The sequence below is a fragment of the Priapulus caudatus genome, unplaced genomic scaffold, assembly GCF_000485595.1.
Source record: "Priapulus caudatus unplaced genomic scaffold, Priapulus_caudatus-5.0.1 Scaffold329, whole genome shotgun sequence".
In the NCBI taxonomy this organism is placed as follows: Eukaryota; Metazoa; Priapulida; class Priapulimorpha; order Priapulimorphida; family Priapulidae; genus Priapulus; species Priapulus caudatus.
In genome coordinates this window covers 227,856-237,667 of record NW_014577390.1, presented here as the reverse complement: position 1 = coordinate 237,667, position 9,812 = coordinate 227,856, and the positions used below count along the sequence as shown (strand labels likewise).

The 9,812-nt window shown below is 48.5% G+C and overlaps 1 protein-coding gene across 1 annotated transcript in view; it reads left to right on the top strand.

Moving 5' to 3' along the window:
• Positions 1 to 1,836: 1,836 nt before the first annotated feature.
• LOC106809104 overlaps positions 1,837 to 9,812 on the top strand; it is a gene marked incomplete at its 5' end in the record, with an annotated part of 21,609 nt that continues 13,633 nt past the window's right edge. The window contains 2 exons of the mRNA XM_014812063.1: positions 1,837 to 1,986; positions 2,370 to 2,567. Coding sequence (XP_014667549.1) covers positions 1,837 to 1,986; positions 2,370 to 2,567 — 348 coding nt within the window. The remainder of the gene's footprint in view (positions 1,987 to 2,369; positions 2,568 to 9,812) is intronic.

Genomic DNA, 9,812 nt, shown 5'->3' with positions numbered 1-9,812 from the left:
GCGGAGAAAGAAAGTTGTGAGTGCTGATGCAACTGTAATACCGTAGTACAACCACAGACATCAGCTGCCTTCAAAGTACAGATGAAGTTACTGGAGTATAGTAACAGACAAAACCAAACTAACTTGAGTGCGCCTCAGGCCCCGGTCCGCGTTCCGCCACAGTTACAGTTACGAGGGGTTAGAATATAGGAACGAAGCTGACTGTTTGACTGTGAAAAAAACCCATTCAGCAATTACAGAGACAGCCGATTGTATATAGTTCTACCAGCGCAGCCTTCACTCTCGGTCACGACAGCGTAGACTGTACTACTGTAACTGTCACTGTCACTGCATGTCACTATAGACCTCGCTTCTCGCGACAGGATTCCCAAATCAATCCAATCAATTAATGCTCCGATTAAGCGGTGAACAACCTTCATAATGATGTTTTTCAAATACATGTCGTTTAAGCGACGCGCCCGTTCATCCGTGCGCCCGATTAAAGCGAGAGGACCATCTGTAGTGTGTAAGAATCAGAGTTCATCACATCTACTCAATACGTGGATAGTCAGATACGGGCGTAGACGAGGGACAGAATAATGGAGGCTGTATGAAGTAGATATAAACCTCTCACACGTTACGCTGGCGGCATGGGCAGTGCAGCGTCGGTGAGATACGCAAAACCCACTCCTCGCCAACACATCACTCCACAGTCAGTCAGCCATACAGTAGAACGATTGGCCAAACTGTTAGCGTAGCCCCAGAGCGAAAACCCTGCCACTATAGAGACTAGAAGACGTTAACGAACCCGGTAAGAGCAACGTACGTGACATAATGATTAGAACACCTATAGCTTTATGTACGACTCACTGGCTTCAACTCACCCGCACCTAGGCGTATCCCGTGCCTGTTTTCGCTACGCCCAGCTATCACTATCTCTCTTCCGGGCTTCATGTGTTATCATTGCCTCGATCTTCTCCTGCGTTTGCAACCACAAGTTGCCTCGTGGCCTGTCCAGCTGGATGCGATATATTGACCCATGACGTCACTGGTCCCATCATGACTCGCACGGTTTAGATTTAATTCACTTGCCATGACGCGGTCATTGGTATTTAGTCGCGCAGCGTAATACAAGTGAGTGAAACGAATGCCATTAGCTGCTTATCCAGACCACCTAGCAGCCTGACCCACCTTCACCATCCTTACTGGCTATCTAAGCCACTAGCAGTGCTGACCCACCTCACTCCTTACTTGGCTATCTAGCGCCCCACCTAGCCAGGCTAGCCCACCTCATCCTTACCTGGCTATCTCCACATAGGCAAGCTGCTCACCCACCTCATCTTACGCTGGCTATCTAGCCCACATATGGGCAGTAGCTGGCCGCACACGCACGCACACGCACACGCGCACGCGCACACGCACACGCACACGCACACGCACACACGTACACACATATACACACACGCACGCACGCACGCACGCACGCGCGCGTGCGTGCGTGCGTGCGTGCGCGCGCGCGCGTGTGTGTGTGTGTGTGTGTGTGTGTGTGTGTGTGTGTGTACTGGTATATGTATGTACCTATTGTATGAACATGAACCATAGAGCCACAGTGCGGAATATGGCATAGCAAACCGCATTGAGCGTGGCGTGAGAAACAGCGAAGAACTAGGAATTAGGACAACTAAAATACAGCGGAACTATACTATTATATTCTAGTATAAATTTATATTTCTTATATCTGGTATTATTGTTCCTACCATATATTTATCTCATCTATTTTCTATTGGCCTTTAGTAGGAATAATACAGATTATCGTTGGAAGCTTTGGGCAGTCGTGAATGTGCATAATGATGCTCGTGTCACGTCACATCGACATGCAGGTACTTCTCCCAGAAGCAACTACTGGACAGAGTTCCAAGCTTCTTCCTTGTGTTCGGTGGTATATACGCTGTCATCCAACTCATTGGCTGCTGCCTGCTGTTCAGCGCGCCACCTACCGTCGCTTTGGTGCGTAACCAAGTCATAGTGCCTAAAATAATTATTAAATGTCTTTATTGTAGTATTAATGAGTTTATAACTAAGCTAAGCGCTAATTCAGAAGCTATATTTGTTAATCTAAGCGTCGGCGGTAGTCTAGTCATGGGCATAGAGCTCAAGATGAATAATAGTACGCAGTGGCCCTTTTGTTCCTCGGATTAATCAAATAATATCTATCATTAAGCAAATATCATTATCGATACATTTACTCGAGGTCGATATGCGACAGCACTCGTGCATATATCGCTAGCGCCACATGTGAGCGATTGAAAGGAAGCTCGCTGGATTGATGGAGGAGATAACTAAATACACACGCGTGTCTGTGTTTATGCGTTTATTATGCAAACGAAAAGAATGAGGAGAAAGAGGATGAGGAGAAGAAACCACTGGTAGAGAATGGAGAGCAAAAGAAACCATTAGTAGCGGAAGCGTCCTCAGTGGGTATAGACGTTCCACCGCTGGCTGTACTGAGAACTCGCTCCTTCTGGACTCTATGGATCATCATTGCTACCGGTGACCAAGGCATTTTCTTTGTCGCCAATCTCTACAAGGTATGTGGCAGCACGGGCATCGTGCCTCTTGAACGTAGATGCAGTTTTTCCGTTTTAAATGCATATCGCTGCCACGTGTTAGATTCACGCCTTTATTCCAAGACACAGGTATGTCCATGGTAGCGCTCTAGCAAAGTCTATGGCTTCGGATTTTACGGAGGTTTGTGTGAAGACCAACATACATTCAGAGGGAAACATCGAACAGTTTCTACTCCACCTCGCTTCATCCCACCCCTCTCCTGCGACCACCCGGCCCCGGCCCCTATTGACTCGCTACAATCCTGATCTTCCCGCGTCCCCTACCTGCACGAGCAACTCGTTAATAAGCCAGCCAGCATAATATGGCTTGTGGGTACGAGCTGACGACAGCAGCTGCGGCTGCTATCTATACGTACACTACGATCTGTGCTTTTGAGTATGTGACGATGACGCAGAGCACAACGGGTCACGCACTGATCTTTAAATAACAACAAGAGCTAATAATACTAGCTCTTATTATTAAATATTATTATTATTAGCTCTTGATAACAACGATATCACGCGTACGCCTACGAATTTACGCGTACGCGTACGCGCAAAAGTACTTCTGCGCGCACAGAGAGGTGATGTCACCGGATGCACACCGGCGGCCATGTTTGTACACCCGTCGCTCTAGCGTGTGTGTGTGCGTGCGTTCGTGCGTGCGAGCGTGCGAGCGTCGTGCATTGTGCGTCGTGCATTGCAAAATGCCTCGTTGTGCAGCCTTGGGTTGTAAGTACGTATACGTAGGCTAAAGCTGCCGTTATCGGACAGCAACTGGTGAAATCTAACCTAGCAAATTAGAGAAGCTTAGTACAAGTACAGCTATAATTTAGGATAGCAGTGGAGGGAGGAGGGGAGGAGTAGAAGAAGGTGGAAGAGAAGGAAGAGGGTTCATGATGAGGAGGGAGTAGTTAAAGGATGAGGATGTAGAGAGGGTGGGGTGAGGAAAATTACGTCGAGAAGGAGGAGGGGGAGGAGGAGGATGAAAAGGAGAGGGGTGGATGGATGGATGGATAAAAGGATGGATGGATTGTGGCTAGATAGCCAGGTAAGGAGTGAGGTGGGTCAGCTTGCTATGTGGCTAGATAGCCAGGTAAAGAGTGGGGTGTTCCAGCTTGCTAGGTGGCTGGATAAGCAGCTAAATGCATTCGTTTCACTCACTTGTATTTCCTTCCGACTAAATACATGACCCGGTCATGGCAAGTGAATTAAATCTAAACGCGAGGTCAGTGATGAGACAGTGACGTCATGGGGTCAATATATCGGCATCCAGCTGGACAGCCACGGAGCAACTTGTGGGTCAAACGCAGGAGAAGATCGAGGCATGATACACATGAAGCCCCGGAAGAGAGATAGTGATAGCTGCGGCAGCGAAAAACAGGCACGGGATACGCTAGGTGCGGGTGAGTTGAACCATGGGGAGTGTAATGAGACTATAGTATCCTATCATTTATGTCACGTACGTTGCTCTTACCGGTTTCGTTACGTCTTCTGTTCTATAGTGCAGGGTTCGCTCTGGGCTACGTAACATTGGGCCAATCGTTCTACCTATGGCTGCTGACATGTGGAGTGATGTTTGGCGTAGGAGTGGGTTTGGCGTACTCACCGACGCTGCACTGCGCCATGCAGGTAACGTGTGAGAGGTTATATATTACTTCATACAGCCTCCATTATTCTGTCCCTCGTCTACGCCCGTATCTGACTAATCAAGTATTGAGTAGATGTGATGAACTCTGATTCTTACACACTACAATGGTCCTCGCTTTATCGGGCCACGGATGATAGGGCGCGTCGCTTAAACGACATGTATTTGAAAAACAATCATTATGAAGGTTGTTCACCGCTTAATCGGGAGATTAATTGATTGGATTGATTGGGGAATCCTGTCGCGAGAAAGCGAGGTCTATAGTGACATGCAGTGACAGTGACAGTTACAGTAGTACAGTCTACGCTGTCGTGACGGAGTGAAGGGCTGCGCTGGTATAACTATACAATGGTGCTTGTAATTGCTGAATGGGTTTTTTACTCAAACAGTCAGCATCGTTTCTCTATTCTAACCCCCTCGTAACTGTAACTGTGGCGGAAGCGGCGGCCTGAGGCAGCACTACGTAGTTTGGTTTTGCTGTTCTATACATCCAGTAGCTTCATCTGTAACTTTGAAGGCAGCTGATGTCTGTGTTTGCACTACGGATAACTCTTTCTCGCTCGCTCTCTATTGCAGTGGTTTCCTGACAGCAAGGGTCTGGCAGGTGGCGTGGTTGTCGCTGGCTTCGGAGGCGGGGCCTTCGTGTTCAACCAGCTACACACGGCCTACATCAACCCGTGGAACTTCAGCCCCGATGAGGACGTCAACGGCGTGATGTGAGTGTTAAAAATTCGCCACGGCCCCGTAAATACCTTCTCCTCTCTTCACCCTGGCAAACGTTGCAGGCGCGTTGGAAGCGCCGGAGGATGAGGCGCGCGCAAATATTAGCGGAGCGTATACACGTGCAGTGTGAAAGTTGTTATCGCGCATATAGGGCAGAGCAAGATATTTACCAATATTATTTAGGTCGGCTTGACACAGGAATTATTACTGTATATGACAAGCATTTCACTTTCCAGGGATATAACTAGACAAGTGTGTAGTTTGAACGTTATTATTATTATTCGGTAATCGGTATATAAATACACTGTATACATACATACACACACGCACGCACACGCACGCACACGCACACGCACACACATACACACACGCACACGCACACACACACACACACACACACACACACATCCATCCATCCATCTCCATCCATCCCATCCATCCATCATCCATCCATCCATCATCCATCCATACCATCCATCATCCATCCATCCATCCACGCATCCATCCATCATCCATCCATCCATTCATCTAATCCATCCTCCATCCTCATCCATCATTCCTGATCATCATCCATCCATCATGTCCATCCATTCCCACCACGATCCGCATCCATCCATCCATCCATCCATACCATCCATCCCATCCATCGCATTCCATCCATCATCATCCATCCATCATAAGACAATCCATCCATCCATACATCCATCCATGCCATCCATCCATCCATCCATCCATCCATCCATCCATCCATCCATCCATCCATCCATTCCATCCATCTCATCCCATCCACCATCCATCCATCCCATCCATCCATCCATCCATCCATCCATCCATCCACCATCATACCATCCATCCCCATCCATCCTCCATCACATCCATCCATCCATCATCCATCCATCCATCCATCCATCCATGACCATACATCCATCCATCCATCATAATCCATCATCCATCCATCGCATCCATCCATCGCATCATCCATCCATCCATTCCATCCATCCATCCATCCATCCATCCACATCCATCCTATCCATCCACTCCATCATCATCCATCCCATCCATCCATCCCACCATACCATCCATCCATCCATCCATCCATCCATCATCCATCCATCCATCCATAATCGCATCCATATCCATCCATCCATTCATTCATTCCATCCATCCATCCTCATCCATCCATCCATCCATGCCATCCATCCATGCCATCCATCCATCCATCCATCCATCCATCATCATCCATCCATCACCATCCATCATCTATCTATTGAATCCATCCATCCTTTATCCATCCCATCCATCCGCCCCCTCTCTCTTTTCAATCCTCGCTCCTCCCCCTCCTCCTTCTCGACGAATTTTCCTCACCCGACCTCTCTACAGCATCATCCCTTAACTACTCGCCTCCTCATCATGAACCCTCTTCTTCTCTTCCACCTTCTTCTACTCCTCCCCTCCTCCCTCCTCTTGCTATCCTAAATTATAGCGCTGACTTGTACTAAGCTTCTCTCTAATTTGCTAGGTTAGAGTTTCACGCAGTTGCTGTCGCATAACGCGCAGCTTGACCCTACGTATTACCGTATTTACACGCAAGGCTGCACAACGTAGGCTTTGTGCAATGACGCTAAATGAGCACGCACACACGCACGCACGCACGCCCGCACCGCACCACACGCACACACACAACACACGCTAGATCGACGGGGTGTACAAACATGGCCGGCCGTTTGCATCCGGTGTCCTCACTCTCTGTGCGCGCAGGCCGTACTTTTGACGTACGCGTAAGAAGTCGTACGGCGTTAACGCGCTTGAATCGTTTTGTTATCAAGAGCTAATAATAATGATTTATAGTGCTCACGTGATAAATCGTTGAAATTCATTGATAACGTCGCAGTACTATGACAAGCAATAGTGGCCGCCTGAGGGGCACTAATTGCTTGCGCCGACGCATTGTTATTATAACGCATTTGTGTTCAGCGTCACGAATCTCTGTTCTGGGCGCTCACGTAATGAGTTTCGCAATTAACTGGCGGTTGTGTTTGTGTCGAGCGTTTTGTTACAGTCGAATGCACGCGGCAAATAGCGGAGTCATAAAGAAGTATATAAGCAATGAAAAGTAAAACAGAAAATACTAATTGTATTTTCATACATTGGTATTTTCTACAACTAACACCCAAATATACTACTGCTGGTGCGTTAGAAAATTCGCTGACGTAGACAGTTAATACAAATTGAAATTGTTGTTTAAGAAACTTTGTCTTATTCACTTCATATTTGCCGAGTAGATTGCCCAAAGTCAATGTGATGCACTAAAAACATTAATGCCTGTTGTCGGGGCGCACTATGCTGTCATAGTGTTGCTTTTGGGAAGGACTATACCTTCCCTCAGCAACACTATGAGAGCATATGCCCGCCAACAACAGGCATTAATATATACTGTTAATAATAAGAGGGTAGTACTTATTAGCTCTTGTTGTTATTTATAGCATCAGTGGCTGAACCGCCGTTTGTGCTCTGCCGTCATCGTACATACTCATAAACACAGATCGTGATGTACGTATAGATAGCAGCCGCAGCTGCTTGTCGTCAGCTCGTACCCCACAAGCCATATTATGCTGCTGGCTTATTAACGCAGTTGCTCGTGCAGGTGGGGACGCGGGAAGATCAAGGATTGTAGTCGAGTCAATAAAGGGGCCGGTGCGTCCGACAGGAGAGGGCTGGGATGAGCCGAGGCTGGAGTAGAACTGTTCCGATGATTTCCCTCGTGAATGGTGATGTTTGGTCCTTCACACAAACCTCCGTAAAATCCGAAGGCCATAGACCTTTATGCTAGAGCGCTAGCCATGGACATACCTGGTCTTGGAATAAAGGCGTGAATCTAGAACGTGGCAGCGATATGCATTGTAAACGGAAAAAACCGCATCCTACGTTCAAGCAGTGCACGATGCCGCGTGCTGCCACATTACCCTTGTAGAGATGGCGACAAAGAAATGCCTTGGCGCAAACGGTGGCAATGAATGATCCATTAGAGTCCAGCAGGAGCGAGTTCTCTCAAGTAACGCCAGCGGTGAACGGCTGCTATACCGCACTGAGGACGCTTCCGCAGCTACTATCGGTTTCTTTTGCCTCCGCCATTCTCTACGAGTGGGTTTCTTTCTCCTCATCATCTTTCTCCTCATTCTTTTCGTTTGCCATAAATAAACGCAATAAACACAGACAAGCGTGTGTAATTTAGTTATCGTCCTCCATCAATCCAGCGAGCTTCCTTTCATGCCGCTCACATGTATGGGCGCTAGCGCATATATGCAGCGAGTGCTGTCGCATATCGACCTGAGTAAACTGTATCGGATAATGAATATTTTTGCTTATGCGGCCGGAACACAGCCAGGCGATGCATCGGGCGATGCCAAATCGCGCAGTCAGTGGACACACGCCAGGCGATTGGCATGCGGGCGATGGCATCGCCCGATTCTTGCGCGCGGCATGGCGCTTGGCTGAATGAACTCTGATTGGCTGATGTAATTGTAAAATCGGGCGATGTTATCGCCGTCGCGGACACAGCCAGGCGATTGCATCGGGCGATGGCATCGGCCGATGGCATCGGGCCGATAATCATCAAACGTTTTGATCTGTGCGATGGCATCGGCCGATGGCATCGGCGATGAATCGGCGGCGAGTGAGTGGACAACACCAGGCGATTTTCACGCCGATGCCTATCGCCGATGCCATCGCCGATGCAATCGCCTGGTGTGTCCGGCCCTTTAATGATAGATATTATTTGATTAATCCGAGGAACAAAAGGGCCACTGCGTATTCCATCTTGAGCTCTATGCCCATGACTAGACTACCGCCGGCTTAGATAACAAAATATAGCTTTCTGAATTAGCGTTAGCTTAGTTATAAACTCATAATAATACAATAAAGACATTTAATAATTATTTTAGCCACTATGACTTGGTTACGCACCAAAGCGACGGTAGGTGGCGCGCTGACAGCAGCAGGGCAGCCAATGAGTTGGATGGACAGCGTATATACACCGAACACAAGAAAGAAGCTTGGAACTCTGTCCAGTAGTTGCTTCTGGGAGAAGTACCTGCATGTCGATGTGACGTGACACGAGCATCATTATGCACATTCACGATGCCGCAAAGCTTCCAACGATAATCTGTATTATTCCTACTAAAGGCCAATAGAAAATAGATGAGATAAATATATGGTAGAACAATAATACCAGATATAAGAATAATAAATTTATACTAGAATATAATAGTATAGTTCCGCTGTATTTTAGTTGTCCTAATTCCTAGTTCTTCGCTGTTTCTCACGCGTGTCGCGTGTGCGTGTGGCCGTGTGCGTGTGCGTCGTGCGTGTGCGCTGCTGCGCCGTGCGCGGTGCGTGTGCGTGTGGCGTGCGTGTGTGACGTGTGTGCGTTCGTGCGTGTGCGTGTGCGTGTAGCGTGCTGTGCGTGTGCGTGTGCGCGTGCGCGTGTGCGTGTGCGTGGCGTGTGTGTACGTGTGTGTGCGTGCGTGCGTGTGTGGTGTGTGTGTGTGTGTCGTGTGTGTGTGTGTGTCGTGTAACGTGTGTGTGTGTGGCGTGCGCGTGCGTGTGTGTGCGTGTGTGTACGTGCGCGCGTGTGTGTGTGTGTGTGTGTGTGTTTGTGTGTGTTGTGTTGTGTGTGTGTGTGTGTGTGTGTGTGTGTGTGTGTGTGTACGTGTGTGTGTGTGTGTGTGTGTGTGTGCGTGCGCGTGTGCGTGCGCTTGCGCGTGTGCGTGTGCGTGTGTGCGCGTGTGTGTACGTGCGTCGTGTGTGTGTGGCGTATGTGGTGTGTGTGGTGGTGCGTGCGTGGTGTGTTGTGTGGT